The 22,845-nt window shown below is 40.6% G+C and overlaps 1 protein-coding gene across 1 annotated transcript in view; it reads right to left on the bottom strand.

The window, feature by feature from the left end:
* Window positions 1-10,577: 10,577 nt before the first annotated feature.
* Window positions 10,578-22,845, bottom strand: part of EPB41L4A (erythrocyte membrane protein band 4.1 like 4A) — a 373,049-nt gene continuing 360,781 nt past the window's right edge. Inside the window, exons 19-23 of the mRNA XM_006886688.1 lie at window positions 18,990-19,037; window positions 18,300-18,368; window positions 14,421-14,531; window positions 13,554-13,635; window positions 10,578-10,706 (exon numbers count right to left, since the gene is read on the bottom strand). Coding sequence (XP_006886750.1) covers window positions 10,578-10,706; window positions 13,554-13,635; window positions 14,421-14,531; window positions 18,300-18,368; window positions 18,990-19,037 — 439 coding nt within the window. The remainder of the gene's footprint in view (window positions 10,707-13,553; window positions 13,636-14,420; window positions 14,532-18,299; window positions 18,369-18,989; window positions 19,038-22,845) is intronic.

Raw genomic sequence — 22,845 nt, 5'->3', positions numbered from 1 at the left:
AGAGCGGAGTTTAGGGCTGTTGTACATAGGGTCGCTATGAGTCGCAGGCGACTCGACGGCACATAACAACAACAACAACAGTGCCTCTGATCCCCATACTCTGTGTCATCTTTGTAAGTCCATAATCAAGGTGACCCACATTCTCTCCAGATACTGTTCCCTGTCACCGTGCTTCAGAGACAAGAATATGAGAAGGGATGAAGGTAGCTGGCATTCATTTATTCCAAAAGTAGCAGGGCCCTGGCAGTCAAAAGCTTCTTACTGTGCTAGTTCCTCTCTTGGTTCCTAGCCTGGTCTGCTAGCCTCCTGTCCACTCAGGAATTACTCTGACATCATGCCAGTAAATTTCCTTTGTTCATTAATCTGTCCATAATTTGCTTTTGTTGCTTCCCTTAAGCAGGGGGAAATGGCTAGTTGACACACAGGCTAATTGGCATATGGTTCTCTCATTCCTTTTCATCCAAATGCTAGTCATTCGAAGAAAGTAGAAACTTGGAGGTTTTGGAAAACCAAATGTCAAAAACATAAAGGCTTAGAGGAACATAAACCATCAGTGTAACAATATATTTATTGTGAGTGGATATTATTCAAGCCTAGCAGTGTCACCTAGATATGTCAGGAAGGTACTCCAAATAGGAGACAGCAATAAAAGCAGGTTATATAGGTCAATGTTACATTAATTTCTCAAAAGAAAACATCAAAGGCAAATTACAGAAATAGTCACCAAAGATATATCATACATCTGAAAACACCCTCTTGTCAGATCCTGAGTAGTTGTCGACACACGGATAATTTCAATATTAAAAAATTGAAAATTAAAATCTTTTAAAAAGCCAATGCTAGGGATAAAACCTCCCTATACAGTGCCAAAGATACTCTACTCGAACCCACCAGAAACTCCATGGGAAAAGGATGAGTACACTCCTCCTGTGCAATTTACTGTCTCTGAAAACCCATTCAACAGCACACAACAACAGCAACAGAAACAAGCTGCTGCTTAAGCTATTGTTTGACCTGATGGTGACTGCAGGAAACCAGATCCTTTAAGGTTTCAAAAACTCAATGCCATCAAATTAGAATTTACTCACAGCCAGTCCTCTAGTCAGCTTCTCAGAGGCTGTAAATTGCAAAGGAGGAGAAAGTGCTCATCTTTTTCCTGAAGACTCAGTGTCTGATTTGAACCATCAGTGAGTGAAGGGCATTAGATCAACAGCACAACCACCTACAGACCATGTCACCAGAGCTCCCTATAGCTTCAAAACGACACCTAAAAGTAGATGGCCTTGAGTGGGTCATCTCTACTCAATAAACCAGAAACCAGGATTCCAGGAGAATCAAAATAACTTTGTCACCCATTCCTTCTGACCATGATTCTGCTATTAAAAAAATCTTTGATGACAGGCATTCAGGAATGGTAGTTGGGCATCATCTAATTTTTCTAAAAAGAGACCTGATAGCGTTGTTCTGCTAGCCTAAAGGTACGGTGTTCCATTTAAAAGCAATATATTTCAGGCCATTATGATTATCATAAGAGTCCAGAATGAAGGTTGCAGAGTGGAGTATATACTTGGGGTGGGGATGGGAGGGTGCAGGGGGATTGTATACCAATGAAGGAATTTTACTTTTCAAAGAGAAGAGTGAACTTGGGGGGTGGGGGGAGAAAAGTGCAACAATGAATGAATGAAAATCCAAAATCACTGTAAATGTTCATTGAAATGAATAATAATGAAAAAATAATATAAGACGTGATAAGACAGGGGGATAAAAAGGATAAAAAGGTATGGTGTTTAAATCCACTAAGTGTTCTTTGGAAGAAAGATGGATAGTGTTATCCCCCGCCCCCCCTCCCCTGGCTTCATGACAAAGAAGATAGATGACAATGGAAGTACTCAGATGTAGAATATAGATCCTTCTAGACCTGGATCTCCTTTCTTCTGCTGCTCAACTGACCAACTATTGAATCTTGAATGGCGTTTTATAAGGCTTTAAGTCCCTAGACACTGTATAATGAAATAGGAGATAAAGCAATAATAGGTCAGTTGACTGAAATGACGCATAAAACCAAGGCCTTACATCTCTGAACCAAAGAAAAGGGTGCTCAGAATGTGTTTACTTACACAAAAGCAATATCATTTTGTAGACTAAGATGGGGCCTGGCCCAAGCCATGGTAATTTCTTTCACCTCATATGCATACAAAATCCTTTTAAAACCCAAACATCTAACATTTTGAAAGAGGCTAGTGTGTAAGTTGTTGGGCAGCTACTAAAAAAAAAGTTTGTTCGAATCCACCAGCTGCTATGTTGAATGAAGATGATCTGTCTTCTCTCATAAAGATTCCAGTTTCAATCTGACAGAGAGAGTAGCTATGAGCTAGAATTGACTATACAACAGTGATTAGAAAAATTCTGGTACTTCTTTATAGAGAGCATTCAAAATTCAATTTCATTCTTTCTAAATCTAGTTCATCCTACCAGCTAGAGACTCAAGTTGTTTACAGTTTACAATCAATTTTCTTTCGGAAATATCTTTCAACAAGGCTATTTTAGAATCTTGAATGAATTTAGAAACCTTAGAATAACAATCAAAATAACCAGCGCACAGTTCCTATTTATTTCGGGCTTTCCACTTTAGACTTTAAATATATTAATCACCAGGGAGCTCAAATAATAATTTTAAAAGGATCCCCAATGACAGATTGACACAATGACTACAGCAATAGGCTAAAGTGTGTCAGAGATGATGAGGATGGCACAGGATGGCAAGATTCAGGTCTGTTGTTCATAGATTTCCTGTGAGTTGTACTAGATTCTACTGCTCCTAACAACAACAATCATAACAGAAGAATATGGGTAGCTATAGTATTAAATCTGCTGTTAGGGACCTCTTCAAAGTATTGAAGAGCAATGGTGTCACTCTGGAGACTAAGGTGTGCCTGATACAGGCCATGGTCTTTGCAATCACTCGCTATGTGTCAGAGATCTGGACAATGACTAGGGAGGATAGAAGGAGAATTGATGCATTTGAGCTGTGGTGTTGGAGAAGAGTATTGAATATACCATAGACTGCTAAGAGAACAAACAGGTTCATCCTGGAGAGGCTTAAACCAGGCTGCTCCTTAGAGGCAAAGATTCTATAGCTTGGTATGACATACTGTGGACATGTTGCAAGGACGGACCAGTCCTTGGAGAAGGATGTCATGCTTGGGAGGATGGATGGACAGCGCAGGAGAGGAAGACTTCGATGAGATGGATTGATTCAGTGACTGAGGCAATAAGATCGACACAGGATAGAGCAGGGTTTAGGGCTGTTGTACATAGGGTTGCTATGAGTCGCAGGTGACTCCACAGCACGTAACAACATAGTATTAGAAGTAGATCTCAGGTTGGAATTCACTAAAAAATGAAGAGAACAGCTGTAAACATCCATCAGTGGTTGTACATAAAGTGATGTACAAAGTATGGATCTAGGAAAACTGGAAGTTGTAAAAAATGAAACGGAATGCATAAAGTTGTCACTGTAGACATTAGCAAGCTGAGACTGACTGCCATTGGCCACTTTGAATCAGACAATAATATGATCTAGTATGCTTGGAAAGAAAAATTGAGAAAGAACTGTGTTGTATTCATAGTTAAAAAGATTGTATTAAAACTTATCTGGAAACACAACGCAATGACTGATAGGATACTATGCATGTGTGCACAAAGAAGACCTGTTAAGACAACTGTTGTAAGATATACACACCAACAGCTAAAGACAAAGATGAGGAAACTGAAGAATTCTAAGGATGATTGAAGAAGAATTGACGTCTTTGAGTTGTAGTGTTAGAGAAAAGCATTGAATATACCACAGACTGCAAGAAGAACATCCTGTAGACAGGTAAAAGAATGAACAGCTATGCCCTCGAGAGAATGCAGCCAGAGTGCTTTTTAGAGGCAAGAATGATGAGGTTTTGTCTCCCCTACTTTGGGCATGTTGCTAGAAGGGGATATTCTTTGGAAAGAGATATGATGCTGGGAAGAGTGGAGGGTTGTCAAAGGAAAGGAAGACCCTCATCCAGGGGGATTGATATGTTGACTGGTGCAATGAGCCCTTGTGTGTCAGGAAGTGTGAGGATGGCACAGTATAGAACAGGGTTCAGACCTTTTGTTTATAGTATCACTATGAGTCACGCTCAACTTGACAGCAATTAACAAGAATAACAACAAGCTAGGAGAACAAACAGGTTTGGCCTGGAAAGGTTGAAATCAGCTGCTGCTTGGAGGCAAGGATTTTAAAGCTTTGTCTGACATACTTTGAGCATGTTTCAAGGAGGGACCAGTCCTTGGAGAGGAGCAGCATGTTTGGAAAGGTGGAGGGAGAGAGCAGGAAACCCTAGATGAGATGGAGTGACTCAGTATCTGGGGTAACAGGGGTAAGAGTGTCAGTGACAATAAGGTTGGCTCAGGATAGAGCAGGGCTCTGAGTTGTTGTACATAGGGTCCATATGACCCAGCTATTCCACTGCTGAGAAAAACAGAACTGAGACACAAACGGAGATCTGTACGTTGGCAGTCATGGCAGCATTATTGTAAATGCAAGAACATGGAAAAACCAAAATGTCCATCAGCAAATGACTGGATTGAGAAACTCGTACTGTCCCATGATGGAATATTATGCAGCACTCAGAAGCAATGATTTTGAAAAAAACACTTCGATTCCAGATGCTCCTTATATTCATAGATGGTGAAATCTCATCAGACATATTTTGGGCATGTTTTCAGGAGGGGCTAGTCCTTGTAAAAAACAACATGCTGGAAGATGGAGGATCAGAGGAAAAGAGGAAGACCTTCAACAAGATGGATTGACACAACTGTAATATGTTGCTTGGCCTTGAGTTGTAAGCAATCTATATCTGATCCTTCAGTAGGTTTTCAGAGGTAGTAAATCGTACAGGTGGAGTTTGCCCATCCTTCTCCCACAATGGCTCAAGGTTTTAAGAGATGTAAGAATGGTGCAGCAAGACAGGGCCAGGTTCAGATATGTTTATAGGGTTGCGATGAGTCAAGATGACTCAGTGGCACCTAACAACTTTATTATGATGTAGTTGTGTACCGTACAGTCAGAACTGACCCATAGCTGACCCTACGGCGGGTTTTCAGAGGCAGTTAATTGAATGGGACGAGACTTCCCATCCTGCAGTGGAACGAACAGCTGGGGGCCTTGAATCATGTGCCTTCAGGATTGCAGTGCGACTTCTTGCCACTAGGACACCAGAACTAACCCGGTTTCAATGGTACTCCCAAACTAACAATAGGTAAAGCCTGGCAATGTACTTGCAAAAAAAATCACCTAATGATTATGTCAGGTGAATGGCACAAGATCTGGTACTCAGCTCTTTTGTGTATTGTTGTTGTTGTTGATTGCCTTCGAGTGGAGCATGACTCATAGAGACCCTATGAACAAAAGGCCTGAAGCCTTTCTATAACTATTGTTGTTTCTCAACGTTCATTAAGTTTTCAGAGGCATGTTGTTTAGGAAGTGGATGCCACTCCTGCTTCCAAATTTTGTGTATAGGGCCGTCATGAGTCAGGTACTGTATGTATTATTCTGCAGAAGTGAGAACTTGGTTTCAGAGAGGATTCAGAGAGTATTATATAACAAGAGGCTGAATAAAACTAGGTCTGCAGGGGCACACCAATTCAAGGACTTTTCTTTCCCTTAAACTTTTCCTGGAAAGGGTGAAACCGGGCTTCTTCTTGGAGGCAAGGATTCTGAAGCTTCGTCTGACATACTTTGGGCATGTTGCAAGGAGGGACCAGTCCTTGAAGAGGGGCATCATGTATGGGAGAGTGGAGGGACAGCGCAAGAGAAAAAGACCCTCGATGAGATGGATCGATTCAGTGATTGGGGTAATGAGAGTAGGAGTGTCGGAGTGAGGTTGGCACAGGATAGAGCAGGGTTTAGGGCTCTTGTACAAAGGGTCACTATGAGTCGCGAGTGACTAGACAGCACATAACACGAACAATCTTTTCTAGCTAGAAAACAAGATTGAGGCCTGTTTATAATCTCTTTGATGTCTTTAAATGATACTCTTGGTGGTGTGGTTCTTCTTAGCCAACCTTTCTTTATCTTTCCTTCACTCAGACATTACATTAATTTTCCAAAGCATGTGTACAGTTGTTTAATCCATGGTAATCACTCCCAGTTGCATCTTAAGTATTGTTCTCAAGCTCATTGTTCCCAAGGTGATGTTGCTAACACTCAATCAAGCTAGCCCTGCGAGATGCATATCCTTTCACTTTTCTGTTTTCATTCTCTTTCCAACCTCTCACACCCTCTCCTTCCTGTCTGTCTTCTCCTGTGTTTTCTTTTATGCACTAAGCTTCAGAGACAGGCCAAGATGGGCTGTGATTTGGGGGCAGGTTTCTGCCTGAACTCACAGGTGCTAGGAGAGCTGGTTGAGACCCTACAGTGACCGCGTTCACTAGAATCTACAACCCTTCAAAGTTGTAGATTTAATATTACCAAGAACAGGAAAACACAAAAGATCAACTAATGATAAAGTTAACTTCTGTGGTGAAATTTGTAATTCCAGAACTGCCTCCTCCGTTGCTTGCTCCCTCACCTTACTGGCACCTCTCCCTCCCGCCACAGGGCGGTGTCTGGAGAGAGGGACGCAGAGCGATGGTACAGTCCGCGCTCCCCGCGCGCGCCAGGCAGTGGATTCTCCCAGGCCTAGAAAAGCATTGTGGGAAGGCGACTCTGCCTTTCCGCCGACCAGCGCTCCTGCTTCGATTCTCGTGCTGCAGTCTCTCCATGGCGCCTGGCTCTGGACGCGCAGCCACGTGGCCTCTGGCAGTGCAGTCATCGGACAGGGGCTCGCGGCCGCCCCGAGCTTGGTGCGCGGCCGGGCGCAGGCCAGAATGCGGGGGGCGCAGCACGTCCCGCGTGCCGAGACCATGCAGCCGCGTTTCCTTAGCTGGAGTCTGGGGTGACTCGTTAACACGTAGTTACTGAGCATCGACTGCATGCCACCAAGTTTTCTATAAATGAGGGTGTTTTTCGTGAAAACCCTTAAACTAAAGTTAGTCCATGTAGAAGTAAATAAAAGATGCCACTTGGGATTTTAAATGTTTATAGGCTTTCACCGTAGACGTGGAACTTGACGGAATCAACTTACCAACTTCAGGTACGTGCGTTATTAGCCTAGGGAGTTTATTGGGACTGATCGTTAAAATTGTGTCTTAGCACTTTTTTGTGTTTCCTTTCTTCCAAAGTGAGCTTTTGAATCTTAAGTAAACTGCATTTTGTTAATTTTTTCTTGTTCATACAAAACCAGGTCGTTTCATCCAGTTGATGCTTGTCAGCAGTTTGGTACCACAGATGACAGGGTTTCTAAAGGCCTTTGTGTTGCCCATTTACTTTTGGAAACTAGTGAATGTGGTGTCAAAAAAGGCATAAATTAAACTCTTTGCAGCCACTTTCTGTGCCTATGAATTCGGTTTCATTTGTGTAGGAGCTGCATAAGTTTACAGTTTATATACTTTACAGATCACAGATGAAGGTTTTTTTTAATACTACAAGAATGTATGGTTTCTTAACTAGTTGTAATGAATTTTGTGTTTCAGGATGAAAATCGATGCGTGTAAATGGTTACTGCTGTTTTAATCCCATTTACAAAAATGTTTTCAGGTATGTTGAAGTAGAAATTGTTTTGTCAAAACCAAGTTGTTAGTAATCGTAATTGTCCCCCTTCTACAGGGGGAGGCCTTGTCTATACCACTGCATTGGAACTGACCCTACAGTTGACTTTCAAATGCAGAAATCACAAGGAAATTGCCCACCTTTCTGCCACAGGGCAGCTGGTAGAGTCTACCTGTGCTCCTTTGGGTTGGCAGCTCTACTTCTAAGCCCCAGAGCTCCCTAGAGGGTTCTGTTGTGTGCCATTGAGTTGGAACCAACCCATAGCTGACCCTCCAGCAGGTTTTCAGAGGCATTCGGTCAGTGGAAGTCTCCCACAGAGCAGCTGGTGGGTGTGAACCTTATTTTTGGGATTACAGCAGTATTTTACCACGAGACTACCAGAGCGAGCGCCTTGAGGCCTCTAGGGGATATTAATTGGTGTTAATGCTTTGTTTTCATAATTAATACTGTTGCATCTGCAGTTTTCCAAAGTTAAACAGCAAATAGAACAGTTTCTTGCCATGTCAATCTTTACAAAGGCTTTGGTGACATTTTCCTGTGTTAATAGTGGGGTTCAAGATGGGGGCCATTGCTTGCCAGATTCAGTGTGCTTTCTTATTTCTTTCAGGATGTTCACCGTGAAGATTTTTGGATCTTCAGAGGGGTTGCTTGGATTCCCATTTACCTGAGTCTGAGGGATATTAAAAGAATTACCTTTAAACCGTCAATCATTTAGTAACTATCAGAATATGAATAAATGTTTTAATAGTGTTTCTTGGAAGTTTGTGTTTTGAGTAATTGCAATCAAAAAGGATTATTGTACTGAAACATACAGGATCCCCCCAAAAGAGTTATTCACACCTTGAAGAGAACCTTCAAATTACATTGTCATATGATCTATTTTACTTGATTAATTTACCAAACTTAACAATTAAGGATTCTCATTCTAGAGGTAGGTCGTGGGAGTGGAAAGGTTATCATTTTACAATAAAGTCTGATAAGATTAATAGCATGATGGAATTGTAGTCACCTGAAGTTATGTTCCAGCTAGTTAGAACCAACTCGCAGCTGGGTTTCAGGGGCAATAGTATGGGAGAAGATTATCCATCTTTATACCACAGAGCTACTGGGGGATTCAAACCACTTGCCTTTGGGTTGGCAATGCAACTCTTGACCACTAACAGCACCAGAACAAGATTAGCTGGTGTCTAGGTTCTAATTAAACTTTCTATTGTCAACTGCAAAGGGTGTGGTGGGTTTTTTCCCCTTTCCTTTATACCAGAAGCATTCTTAGACATACTTCTGCTTTTTCTTTTTACCACAAAGACCAAAAATCAGTCATTTAAAAACATTTATTGAAAGCACTGTGTACTAGGTGCTGGGAACACAGAAGCACTATACAATTCCTCCCTCTGGACAACTGGAAGGACATGTTCTCACATGTAAAACTGCCTTTGCAATACAATTGGTGTGGTAGGATCTGTCCAAGTCAAGAACCTGAGAAAGGAGTTGAGTGCAAGTGCCCTATTTTCCATTCCAAGGCAAAGTGAGGACAGGGAGGTGGTGAGTCAGGCAGCCAGTATGAAAATTTATCTGATTGGCCACTCCTTTTTTTAGTACTTTAGTTTATAGATAATGAATACTTAATGAGGCTTGTAAAAAGGCCATTATATGTTGTTGGAAAATGACAGTGGAAAGGCAGAAGTTAAATCTGTTAAGGCCTTGGCTTTGTTAAATTGAAAATCATGATAGAGGGATGTCAGTGGGCTATTGGTAATCAACTCTTAAAAAATTGTTCACTCATTTCCATGAGTTGGAACTTGATTCATAGCTTACTCTGCAGGTTTTCCGAGACCTTGGAAGCGCTCTCCCATAAAGCAGCTGTTTGATTCCAGCCACCAGGAAGGTGCCACCTTTTGGCTAGTAATGGAATTCTCTTACCTATAGGCAACCAGAGCAGCTATAAGAATACAAGTACAGCTGAACAGGGGCACTTGAAAGCTGTTGAACTGTCTAAGAAGTACAAGTGGCTTCTGATGGATGGGGCAGGGGGGAATATTTGTTGTCTAGAGAAATTTTAAGGCCATGAGTCTGGGGTTTGAGAAAACCATAAGAGGTAGAATAGTAAAAGCTGCAGCTGTGGCGTTTAAGAAAGCAATCATAAGTATTTAAAAACAATTGGTTAGGGTCGAGTTCAAAATAAAATGGAGATCGTGAAAAAGTTGGAGGGGATAGAATCTAAGCATGAAGAAAGAACTGGGAGCTGTGAAGCAGTGTGTATATGACAACAGGAAGATGAAAGTTCTGAGTACTGGGTAAACAGGTCCGAAATACGGAGCGTGGCCTGGATCCTCCATATGAGAATGAATGGGAATATGTAATGTCGAGATGAACTGAAATGCTTTTTCTTTTTCTCTGCAAACTCCAGGGACACTTTAGAAATTAAAAGGCAATATTTTAAAAGGAGCTTTTTACATCAGTAAATCACCAGTGGAATTTGCTGCTATAAAGTAGAGTGTACAAAGGACAATATGAGTAAAGGATCTGCAGTTTTGAAGTTATGCCATAGGCCTGATGCATTAAACGCAGAGTTGGGAGTCTTCTTCCTGCTTGTACCACACCAACTGCAGTCCAAGAGTCCAAACCTTGGTTCTGAACACAGGTATTGTTCCAGTGATGGTGGTATTATAGTCCAGTGTGGAGATGTGAGATCAGTACACTTTTTACAAGACTGCCCAGGTTACCAAACTGAGAAAGCCCTTAAGCACAAGTATGCTGTAGTTTAAAGAAGCAAGAGACTTGCGAAGAAACACTTGCAGGTCCAAGATGTTTGCGCAATTATATAATTCACAGTTTCAAAGTAACAGTGGCACACACCCTTCCCACCCCCATCCCAAACCCTTCTTCACTGGGATCAAGTCTCTATCTTGAGGCGTGAAGCTTGGACAGTTTTTACTGTTTTTGCTGTGTGTTTTCCAGCCAGATTGTTTGTAGATGTCTGAGATTTTTCTTCAATCAGGCTATCTTTAGACTCATTTCGTCTCTAAAAAGAATATATAGAGAGAAAGTGAGATATAACCAAGTCTTAAAATTTGACAACATATATTGAGTATTTTACCCATGGAACTTCTTTCTAAATCTCATTTACCCAAATAAATAGCATCTCATACACAGTTGTTAGGTGCCATTCACTGAGTCAACGACAGTTCCTAAACCAAGTACATCTAAACTCTGAATACTTCTTCAAGGAGGACAAGATGAAGGGGATAAGGAGGCTGAGGCCATTTATAATCTAACCTGATTATATATATTGCTGGCAGTCACTGAAATAACTCCAACAATGCAATAATGCCCTGGGGCTCCCCATAACTCCATTTGGAGCTAGAGAACTGGGAGAATGAATGTCTCAAGGGGTCTGGGAGTATGAGTGCCACTGATGACTTTAATCTAATCCCTTTACTCAGCGGCTTCCTTTTAGTCCTCAGTATAAGCTAGAGTTCTGGTGGCCTAGTGTGTAATGTAGTGGACTCCCAACCGAAAGAAATATGGCTTCTGACAAACCTATTTTATGTAATTACCTATTGGTTCCCTAACTTGGTGAACTTGGTTCTCAAACTTGAAACACTGAGTTGGTTCCAAATCATAGTGATCCTCCATTGAGTCCAAAAAATTTTAAAGAGGAGGAGATTGTCCATCTGTCTCTTCAGAGGCACTGGTGAGTTTGAAGTGCCAGATCCATAGTCTTTTTTTTTTTTTAAGCTTTAATTTAGATGCATAGTCTTTGAGTTGGTACATTTTCCTAGGAACTAGACCACCACAGGCCCTTGGCTGGATTTGGCCCGAAAGATGATCCCTTGCACAGGTATTCCTAGTGCCCAAAGTCAATCGGTACCTGTTACTCCTTAAATGTGTTCATCAGATATTAAGTTTAAAATCAAAGAGATAGGCTTACATCTATCCATTAGAAGATGCATATGTTACTGGGGCAGAAAAGGAAAAACTTTCAACACTAATATGTATGCCAAGATTAGTGATGAATATTTTTAAAAACAAGTGTGAAACAGAAAAAAAAATTAGTGATGAGTAATATCTAAAGCAGCTAGAAAAACAAAAATACAGTTAAGATTTCCAGTTATATAGGAGCTAACTTAAATATAATACAAAAGCCCTGAAAAAAAAGTGCTAATATACACAATAACTCATACGGTATGTTATTAAGTACATTATTTGGAAGCAGGAGTGGCATCCACTTCTGAAATAGCTTGCCTCCAGAAACTCTATGAAAATGGAGAAATGAAGAAAGTTAATACAAATGTTCAGGTCTTTTGTTCATCAGGTTGCTGTAAGTCATCTATAACTCGACAGCACTTAAAACAACAACAACATAGAACTTAAGGCTTAGATAATTTGCTCTAAGTCACAGAAATAGTGGTTGGAGATGAGACATGTAAGAAAGTCTGCAGAAAATTTAAAAAAAAAATTTTTAAAAAAGTAAGCAGTGATAGCCAAGTGATGTGTAAGGCTCAGCTCCCTTCAAGACAGAATGAATCTGAAGGGCCATCTCCGCACCAGAGCTCCCCACAGGCATCAGTGGTGCCTTTACTGGCACTGGGTTACATTTCAACTCTTGCTTCTGCCCAGACATCGTAGTCTAGTCCCATTCTTGCTCCTGCGCAAATCTACTCTCCTTCATTCCACAACAAATGTTGAGCAAGGTAAAGGGCGTTCAGTAAAATTCCTGCTCAGAAATCTAGTTCTGTGGGACCTGACCTCAATTAGCAGAAGATTTTCCTTGTTCAAATCATTGATAAAATTGTAAAATAGAACAGAAGAAGGCAGGACACACAGGATGCCCCTGGGTCCAAGCTCCTGGGGAGTAGTCCGTGAACTCCGCGAATTTATATACAAAATTGGATGGGCTTAAACACACTGTTACAGGAAAGGAGACAGTAATTGCAATTTACAAAATTATCCACAAAAAGACTGAAAATCACATTACGACAAATGATAAGACTGTTGCTGGTCCACAATATCAACTTTGGTTTGAATGGGACTTCTAAGTAGCTCCAAGCTACCTGCCCCCACTTATCTTTTCCCACCTTGTTAAAAAAATATAAGAAATATTGACATGTTTTACTATGAAACTTTTTGTATACCACTAATTCAGCTGAGTTTTAAATTGATATTGTTAAAGCAGCTATGTGTTCCATAATATCCTTAAGTTCCTTAAAAAAAAATTGCAAAGTTAAAGCCATTCTCTTTGATGGGGAAAGATAGATACAAAATAGGCCTTCATTACTTTTGTTATCTGCCTTCAGTTAATAATGACATCTACTACAGATAGAAAGAAGCAGGAGTGGAATCCAATTCCTAAATAACATGCCTCCGGAAACTCTCTGAACTTTGATAAATGTTGATAGTTGTGGAGGGGCTTTCAGGCCTTTTGTTCATAGGGTTGCTATGATTGTGCTCTACTTGAAGACAATCAACAATTCCAAAGATACTATCATGTTCTAGCTTCACAGTCTCAAAACAAAACACCCAAACATATTTCTAAAAGTATTTTAACTAGTGAAGCTATTTTTGTTGATACTCAGGTTACAGATAAAATCGTCATTACCCTTTGCTTTGCTCCCACACACCACTAGGTCATTGTGGACTTTATACTTCTGGCTCTTATTCCTAACTTAACTCTTTGCACGTTATAACTTGGTTCTTGTTCAGACACTCTTCCTTCTTTCTCCTTCTGTGTTAGATGTAGATGCTCTTTAGAACACAGAATCACAATGAGGTTAGATAAACCTCCCTGCCCCCCAAAGGAGCCTTTAGAAAGGTGTTTATTGAAATTGTTGTCACTCAATACCTTAATTAAAATTTTATTATTACTAACCTGATGTATGATGAAGCCACCAGAACCTGGTGTATCTGAAGAACGGGTCACCGGAAGTGGAGGTACTAGATCTGTTTTTGAGCTGCAGAAAGTGAGGATTAGAATTAATAACTAGGAGTGTACCAAGAATCTCTACTTGACTTGGATAGAGCTATAGGATATAACACATATTTTATGCGCCTTTAATAATTCCATTAATAGATGTCTTAAAACTAAGAAGAGATATTTTCTTAAAATCACAGTTAATAATAAATGGAAGAATTAAATAAAATATATCGGATATGTCTCTATGTACTTTTCTCATTGTGTCAGATTATCACATGATTTTACTTATTTAGGCAAACTCATTGCTATGTATGCCTCTTTTTTTTTAATTTCATGGAGCTTATAGAACCATGATATACGTTTTTACAAACAAAAGCAAATGAAAAACCTCTTTCCACTAGACAAGCCTGTTGGACAACTTATTTAATGTTTATTTAAAGTTCTGAGCTCTATCTAATTCAGAGTGTGCTGGCTAACATTTTTACAGAGCAATATCAAATACATGAATCTTCATGACTAAGACTTTGTAAGTGAATGTTACTTCCTTCTAAACCTCTTGTATATTGCTTGAGGGTGTCTTGATTTGGACAAGTATGCTGAAATCTGTACTGTCCAAGAATAGTCATCAGCTACATGTAGATATTTAAATTTAATCAAAATTAACTAAAAATTTAGTTTCTTAGTCATACTAGCCACATTTCAAATACTCAGCACACTTATGTATGTTATGTACAGATCAGTCCACTTTAGTAGAAACATCTAGTGGACTCCCTGGCCTGGTCTACAGTGAGGATGATGATACACACAAGTCGGCCCACTTACTTCACTTCTGAGAGAACAGATCTCTCTCCGTCTGAACACTGCGACCTGCGGTACTGGCGATAACTCCGTGGGGAATGAGAATGCCTGATGCGGATTGGGTCACCTTGAGTCCTAAACAAGCAACCAGAAAAATAACACCAGAAGTCAGACAGGAAAAATTTGGAATTCTTTATCTTGACACCTCAAAGGAATAATGGCTTTGAGTTTTAAAAAGAACTTGATTCCAGGCTTCTGAGAGCCAAAGTGCTTTACAGGTTCACAAATTATAGAAAAGCACTCAACTAGTCTGATCATAAAAATGAAGCTCTTCATATTTGTAGTTATGTGCCCTTGAGTCCCCTGTGACTCACAGTGACCCTATCTATTGTACAACAGCCCTGAACTCTGACCTATTTTGAGCCATTTCATTGTGTCTAACACATTTCCTTCCACTACCCCATGCACTGAGTCAATCCATCTCACCCAGGATCTTCCTCTCTTGCACTAACCCGCCACCCTTCCACGCATGATATCCCTCTCCAAGGACTGGTCCCTCCTGGCAACATGCCCAGAGTGTGTGTGAAGGAGCTTCAAAATCCTTGCCTCCAAGGAGCAACCTGGTTTCACCCTCTCCCGGACAAACCTGTTTATTCTCTTAGCAGTCCATGGTACATTTAATATTTTTCTTCAGCATCATGACTCAAAGGCATGATTTATAGAACCATGATTTACGTTTCTTCTGTCACCCTTAGTCACCGTCCAGCTCTCTGATGCATAGCAAGTAACTGTGAAGACCATGGCCTGGTATTGGATGCATGCATCTTACTCTCTGATACCGCTGTACTTCAGTACTCTGGAGAGGTCCCTGACAGCAGATTTTCTCAACATAATTTGTCTTTTCATATCCTGGCTACTGGTACCAACAGTGTTGATTGTGAACCTGAGTAAACTGAAGCTTTTAATAATCTCCATCTCTTCATTTATCTTAATGCTACCAATTGGCTTAGTGGTGAGAATCTTTATTTTCTTGATGTTGAGCTTCAGTACATATTGAAGGCTGCAATCATTGACCTTCTGCATCAAATGCCTCAGGTACTCCTCAGTTTAGGTAAGTAAAGTCATATAATCTGCGTAACACAGGCTGTTGATGAGTCTTCCTCCAATCCTGATGCCACAATCCTCCTCATAGATTCCAGACTCCTGAGTGATCTGTTCTGCATATCGATTGAAAAGGTTGGGAGATACTGTGCATCCTTGGTGTATGACTTTCCTGATTTTGCAATGTTTCCTTGCTTTGTTCTGACAACTGCTTCCTGGTCCAGTCCAAGTATCGATTTCTCACTAGCACAATCAAGTGTTCTAGGATTCCCATTCTTTTCAGGGTCAGACACAATTTGTTAGGATCCATAAAGTCAAATGCCTTTACATAGGCAATGAAGCATAGATTCCTCTGGTACTCTCTGCTTTCAGCTAAGATCCATCTAACATTGGCTATAAGGTCCTTAGTGCCGCAGCCTTGTCTAAACCCAGGCTGCATATCTGGCAGTTCTCTGTTAATGTGCTATTCCAGTCATTTTTGGCTAATTTTCAGCAAGCTGCTCACTAGAACCAAGATGTTTGCCAGAGACCACATGTGGAGACTGCCCAGCAGTGTGGGGACCTCCCAGCTGGCCACGTGAACACAGCTCTTTATATTGTCTGTGTAAATACTTTAATTAATTAACTCCCTATGGGTGAATTTTCTACTGTGATCGGGAAGAAAAAAACCATAATCTTTTTGATTACTTGCTTTGCAGCTGAAAGTCAGACAATGACTAAGGATGACAAGAAAAGAACTGATGCCTTTGAGTTGTGCTGCTGGAGAAGAGGGAGAAGAGTGCTGAATAGCCCATGGACTGCCAAAAGGACAAACACATATATCTTGGAAAAGGTTGCAAGCAGGGTGCTCCTTGGAGGCAAGGATAGTGAACCTCTGCCTCACATATTTTGGCATGTTAAAGGGGGGCAGGCCTTGAAAAAGGACATCATGCTTGGAGGGTGGAGGATGAGTGAAGGAGAGAAAGACCCTCAACAAGATGGATTGACACAGTGACTGTGACAGTGGGCTCTACTATGTCAGAGATGGCACAGGATACCATTGTCATGGAGTTGCTCTGACTCAACTCGATGTCACTTAACAACAATGTGCAAAATGACATCCCTATTCAGAAAAACCTTTTGCTTTTTTCATGGATGATATCCTTAATATCATCCCACAAATCATCTCATCTTTGATTATTGGTGCTTAACGCTTCAAATCTTAAGATGATTTTAAAATTCAGGTGGGATAGACTCAAGATTAGAACTTGCACATGAGTAACTAACTGATGGTCTGTTCCTCAGTCAACACCTGGTCTGGCTTTGACTGCTGGCTTTGAACATGTTGCTAGGAGATGCTGATCCTTAGAGAGGGATATTGTGCTTGGGAAGGTGGAGGGGTAGAGAAACAGAGGAAGACCGTCAACCAAGTGGCTTAACACAGTGACTAGAAGGATGGGCTCAAGTGTGTTGGAGATTGTGAGGATGGCAAAGTCTAGGACAGGCCTCAGATCTGTCATTCATAGGATTGTTAGGAGTCATACTTGACAACGTCAATGACCTCCTCAACATCCAGAAAAACTGGGAGTGCTGGTGTCCTAGTGGGTAAGGATTTGCACTGCTGTCCCAAAGGTAGGTAATTTGAATCTGCCAGCTACTCTGAGAAAAAAGAGGTGCAATCTTCTTCCATGTAATTTACTCCCTCTGAAAACTTGCTCCGAGTAGGTTCCAACTGGATGGTCCATGCAAACTTAATAACAACACAGAAAAAAATTATTACCTTAGGTACTAACTCTAAAAACACTCATTTCCATGGACTTGGATGTGACCCACCAGCGAGTTTATCTCAAGGGTCTAAAGCTAATGAGAGAAGACTGACTCTCTCTCCTGTGAAGCTGTTTGGTGGATTTGAACCACAAGAGAAACTCCACCTTTGGATTCCTAGAGAAACTCTACAAACTATCCCACCAGAGCTCCCTAGCTACTAACTAGTTCATCATTAAAAATTTAATTAGTAGCCTGAAGATAGGGGCTGAAAGGAGTGTGCACCATTTGTCTCAGGTGGGCGGGAAGAATAGGATGCAGGAGGGAAATAAAAGCAAAGACAGATAAATTAAACCCCTGCTTCCTATTACCAGTTGTAAAACCACTATCATCAAGCCAGTTCTGACTTCGCAGCCCTATAGGCCTGACTAGAACTGTCTACAGGGTAAATAATTATGGAAGCCAATGCCTCATCTTTCTTCTGCAGAGCAGCTGATGAGTTTGAATCTCAAACGTTATTAGCAGACAAAGTCTTAAACCACTGCACCACCAACGCTCTTATAACCAATTATGGAGACACACAAAAAGCCCATAAATTGATCCTAATACAACAGCATCAAGACACCATATCCTACACTTCCTGATAACTCCACTCAACTCATTACTATTGAGTTGGAACCAGTTAATAGCCTCTAGAGGGTTTTCAGAGGCATTTGAGGAGATTGCCCATCTTTCTGCTTTGGGTTGACAGTGCAACTCTTTACGACTAAAGAATGTATCATAAAAAGACTACATTTTTTAAAAGTCTGACATTAATAACACAAAGCCTCTTTTTAGTTACCACATACAAATAAGCGATTAGTAGGAGATGATAAAGACTACACTGAAGAATGAGAAGAATATGTTTTAAATATAATGTTTTCTATCTCTTTCCCTATGGACACAATGAATTTTAGTTAAAATGCAAAGCCAAGCACTGCATGGAATGCCACCGAAAAGACTGCTCACTTTTGATTACTACTAAAATGTCTGTGAAAAGCTTTTCAAAGACATACTTACTCTACTTTAGTGTATGGAATCTCCTTTAACTGTTCCTCTGATAACCCAGATGGATCCACAAGTTCCTTTCTGGAGAAGATGAGAAAATGGAAATTGTGATGCTGGCATATATATTCTAGTATCTTTCACAACTGGGAGTTGAGTTTTTTTTCTTTCTACTCTTGTCTCAGAACATGTGTTAGTAAAACTTTAAGCAGGAAACAAATATTTTCAAACTAGCAAGTGTTCAGGGGGAAAAAAAGGAGGATGAAAACCTTATCTGTAGTTTTTTTTTTCTTCCAATTTTTTGACATCCAGCCTTTTTATATTTCATCCCCTCATTTCCTTATTTAAAAAACAAAACAAAACCCCAGAACAACAAAAACCAACCTGCTTCTCTCCCCTGTAGCGTGTGTTTAACTCCCAAATCTGATTTCTTTGATGTTTCTGTGTACAATATTTGCTCATCTAGGGTTCACTCAGAAGAGAGGTCCAATGACCTTAGGAGAGGAGGTGCTCTAGCGGCCTCCAGAGCCCACCTCTCTGGTACTGTTGATGGGAGTACTGTATCCGGGGGCGTCGTGTGGCACATGATGGGGATGAGAATAAAGAGCATTTGACAGATTTCAGGCAGTTGCTGCCTGTGTCAGTGGCCATTCTTGTATATCCCTTAAACTACATTGGTTTTTAAAACCATGGATCAGTACTCACTGAATATGCTTCCACAACTCTTCTTTTGCTTGGATATCAGGGCTTCTCCTAGAGATAGAGAAAACAATACTTAATCTCTGAAAAAAATAATGTTGTTCTGTCTTACAATGTAATAGCTAGCCTTAACAGAGCCACAACATTAATAAATTTCAGAGGCAGTTTGTCAGCTAAACCCAGTCAAGGAAAGACTTGGCAGGGGAGGTTATGTGATTCTACAGAGATACTAAATGAATCAAACAAAAACTAGAGTAGGACTTCATTTATTGAAAGAACTTAGAATTTAACCCCATATCCACACACACCAGTGGTGGTTATACAGGTCCACTACTTCTATTCTTTCCAGTTATTTCCAAGTAGAGCAAAAATAATAGCCTATCCTTATTCTGTTAATATGAAGGACTCTCAATGTCATATCTGACTAATAGAAAAAAAGAAACTGGTGGAATAACACTGTAATAGTCATATTTTAAAAAAGAACTCGTATACATTTTATTTTATATCATTAATTCCAATTGGTTAATACAATAAATTGCAATGTCGCATTAAACCCCCATTGTTCCATTGTTGTTCCTTTCACTCTAACAATAATATTTTTTTTTAACTAAAGAGAAGTCTCAAATGGTCAGTTTTAAGGTAAGGGAAAATTCCACAGCTAAAATATCAAATGCAAATTTCCTCCAGTTGCTAGACCACCACCTGTGATTTTACAAATGTAAACACAAGCTACATGCTAATGAGGAATGTATTATTTTTATGCCTGCATCTGCACACACTTAATCAATAATTTAGCAAAAATTCATGATCTGCAGCTCAACATTATTCTGCGGATTTAGAAAGCTATGCAATTTTAACAGCCATTTTTCTTAATTAAAAGACTGTTAATTATGCAGATGTTTTACTTGAACTCTCAAAAAAAGTCCCTATGGAAATAGAACATTGAGCAATCTATAGATGTGACTGCTAAAAAGAAATACGTTGTCCAATCGTAGTTCAATATTTTAATGAAGCATTCCTTATCCACACCTTACACACATGTCTCATTTTAAATGAATACTTGTTTTTGGCAGGGAGAAAATAGTTTCAAAAGACATCAGTTGGAAATAATCTTCCCTTCTTCTAAACATCTAAAATAAGAATGTTGTTGTTGTGTATCATCAGGTTGGAACCAAACCACAGCTGACCCTCCAGGGGGTTTTCAGAGGCAGTTAATCACGCAGAAGATTGTCCATCCTTCTTCTGTGAAGCAGTTGGTGGCCTCGAACCATGTGCCTTTCAGAATTGCAGCACAGCTCCTTGCCACTAGGCCACCAGGGGTTTAGGCTTTATCAACGCACATAGTGTGTTTTTCTACAATGAATGGTTGTCACCTGTGAATCAACCCTGACTCATGGGGACCATGAAAGTGCCGGGTACAAAGAACCTCTTCATGGGGTTTTTAATGCAGTGACCTCTTGCCAGGTGTGTCTTTAAAAGTGCTTCTGCGTGTGCTGATGCTACCAACATTTGGGTAAGAATAGTCAAGTACTTTAAATGTGTGTGCCATCTAGGGACTTTTATGTATCCCTTACATCCTTTAATATATCATCTAAGAAATATTTATTGTTGTGGTTATTAAATGTCATCAAGCTGAGAACGACTAACAGTCGACCCCTCCAAGGGATTTTCAGGGGCTGTAAATCACATGGAAGGATAGTGCCTATTTTCCTTCCACAGAACAGCTACTAGATTAAAAATGTTTGTCTTTGGGCTGGTCGTGTAATTCCTTACCACCTCTGGTGGCTTAGTGGTAAGGAGTTACACTGCCATCCCAAAGGCATACAGTTCAAATCTGCCTGCAGCTTCATGGGAGAAAGATAGGCCATCTCTTCCTGTGCAATGAACTGTTTCTGAAAACCTACTGGAGGATTAGCTGAGTTGGTTCCAAATTGATGGCACATAAAAACAACATCATGCCACCAGAGCTCTCTACTATGATGCATGCTATATAATATATTAAATATGCTACACACTCTTGGCACCAGCAGCCAGGAAATATAAAAAAAAAACCCCACCATATTCCGATGGGAAAGTGTGCTGTTAGGGACCTCTGCAGGGTACTGAAGAGCAATGGTGTCACTCTGGAGACTAAGGTGTGTCTGATACAGGCTATGGTCTTTGCAATCACTTGTTATGCATCACTGAGTTGGACAATGCCTAAGGAGGTTAGAAGGAGAATTGATGCCTTTGAGCTGTGGTGCTGGAGAAGAGTATTGAATGTACCATGGACGATAAGAAAACAAACAGATTCACTCTGGAGAGGGTTAAACCTGGCTGCTCCTTGAAGACAAGGATTCTGGGGCTTCGTCTGACATACTCTGGACATGTTGTAAGGAGGGAAAGGTCTTTGGAGAGGGACATCATGTTTGGGAGGGTGGAGGCATGGCACAAGAGGGGAAAACCTATGAGGTGGATTGATTCAGTGACTGGGGTAATCGGGATGGGTGTGTCAGAGGTAGTGCGATTGGCACAAGATAGAGCAGGGTTTAGGGCTGTTGTATAAAGGGTCTCTATGAGTTGCAAGTGACTCGACGGCACATAACAGCAACAACAACACGCACTGTATTTTGCAAACTACATTTTATAGAGGGAGCTTTGGTGGCTTAGCAATAAGGAGCTGTACTGCCAGCTAAAGGCACGTAGTTCAAACCCACCTGCTGCTCTGCAGGAGAAAGATGGGAAATCTCATCCCATGTTTTCACTGTCTGTTTGCCAGCAACGAACAGCAACACCCTGACGGGGGTAGGCAAGACAGACACACACCACTCTGGGAGCCATTCAGAGAATCGATCCACCTCAATTTTATTGGGAGCTACAGCTCACTTATATACAAACAAGTAAACAGGAAGACAGGATAGGGTGGGCTTATAGACATGGGACATGCAGATTGGATCGGAGAATGTCAGTCTTGTGTAGACTACTCCCAGCTCAACAGATGTGGCACCCATCTTCCCAGGTGGTGAGCTTTCTCAAGTCTGTACAGCCAAACACAGGAGAGCTTTCTCTACCCTGTATTAAAGTCCACTGGGAGGCTTGCACTTATCCAGAGCTAGATGATCTGTCTTGGCCAGAGGCCCTCCATACCTCCCCATGTGATTTACTGCCTCTGAAAACCTACTGGAGGGCCCTTTTGTTCTGACTTTACAGTAAGTATATAGCAACAACGTATTTTATAGAGTGTTGGTGAAGAATACTATGGACAGACAAAAGAACAAGGAGCCCTGGTGGCATAGTGTGTTGCTACATGTTAAGCAGATAACTCAAAGATCAGCAGTTCCATTCTACTAGCTGCTTTATGAGAGGGAAAGGGCAGTGTAAAGATATACAGCTTCAGACACACAATGAGGGTCACTATGAGCTGGTATTGATTCAATGGCTTTTGGTATTTTTGAAGAGCTACAGTTAAAATCCTCCTTAGATACAAGGATAATGAGACTACTTCTCAAAGACTTTGGATATATTATCAAGAAAGGCAAGTCTCTAGATAGAAATTTACTTGATAAAGTAAAAGGTCTAAGAAAATGAGGAAGACTCTCAACTAGATGGATTGACACTGTGGTGGCAAAAATGGGCTTATGCATAGTAGCAATTATGAGGACAATTTATGATTAGAGTGTTGAAGATAGGATTGCAATATGTCAGAGCCAACTCAACAGTATCTAATAATAACTACAATATATGATTTTTTAAATTCATTTTAATGAACATTTACAGAGATTTTGGATTTTCATTCATTCATTCATTGCTGCACTTTTTTCTTTACCCCCTTCCTCCCAATTCACTCCTCTCTTTGAAAAACAAAAGATAAACTTCTTCTTTG

The sequence above is a fragment of the Elephantulus edwardii genome, unplaced genomic scaffold (genome assembly GCF_000299155.1).
Source record: "Elephantulus edwardii isolate Elephantulus edwardi_28Jun2011 unplaced genomic scaffold, EleEdw1.0 scaffold00050, whole genome shotgun sequence".
Taxonomy (NCBI): Eukaryota; Metazoa; Chordata; class Mammalia; order Macroscelidea; family Macroscelididae; genus Elephantulus; species Elephantulus edwardii.
The sequence above is the reverse complement of the archived record's forward strand: the minus strand, read 5'-3'. Positions and strand labels throughout refer to the sequence as shown.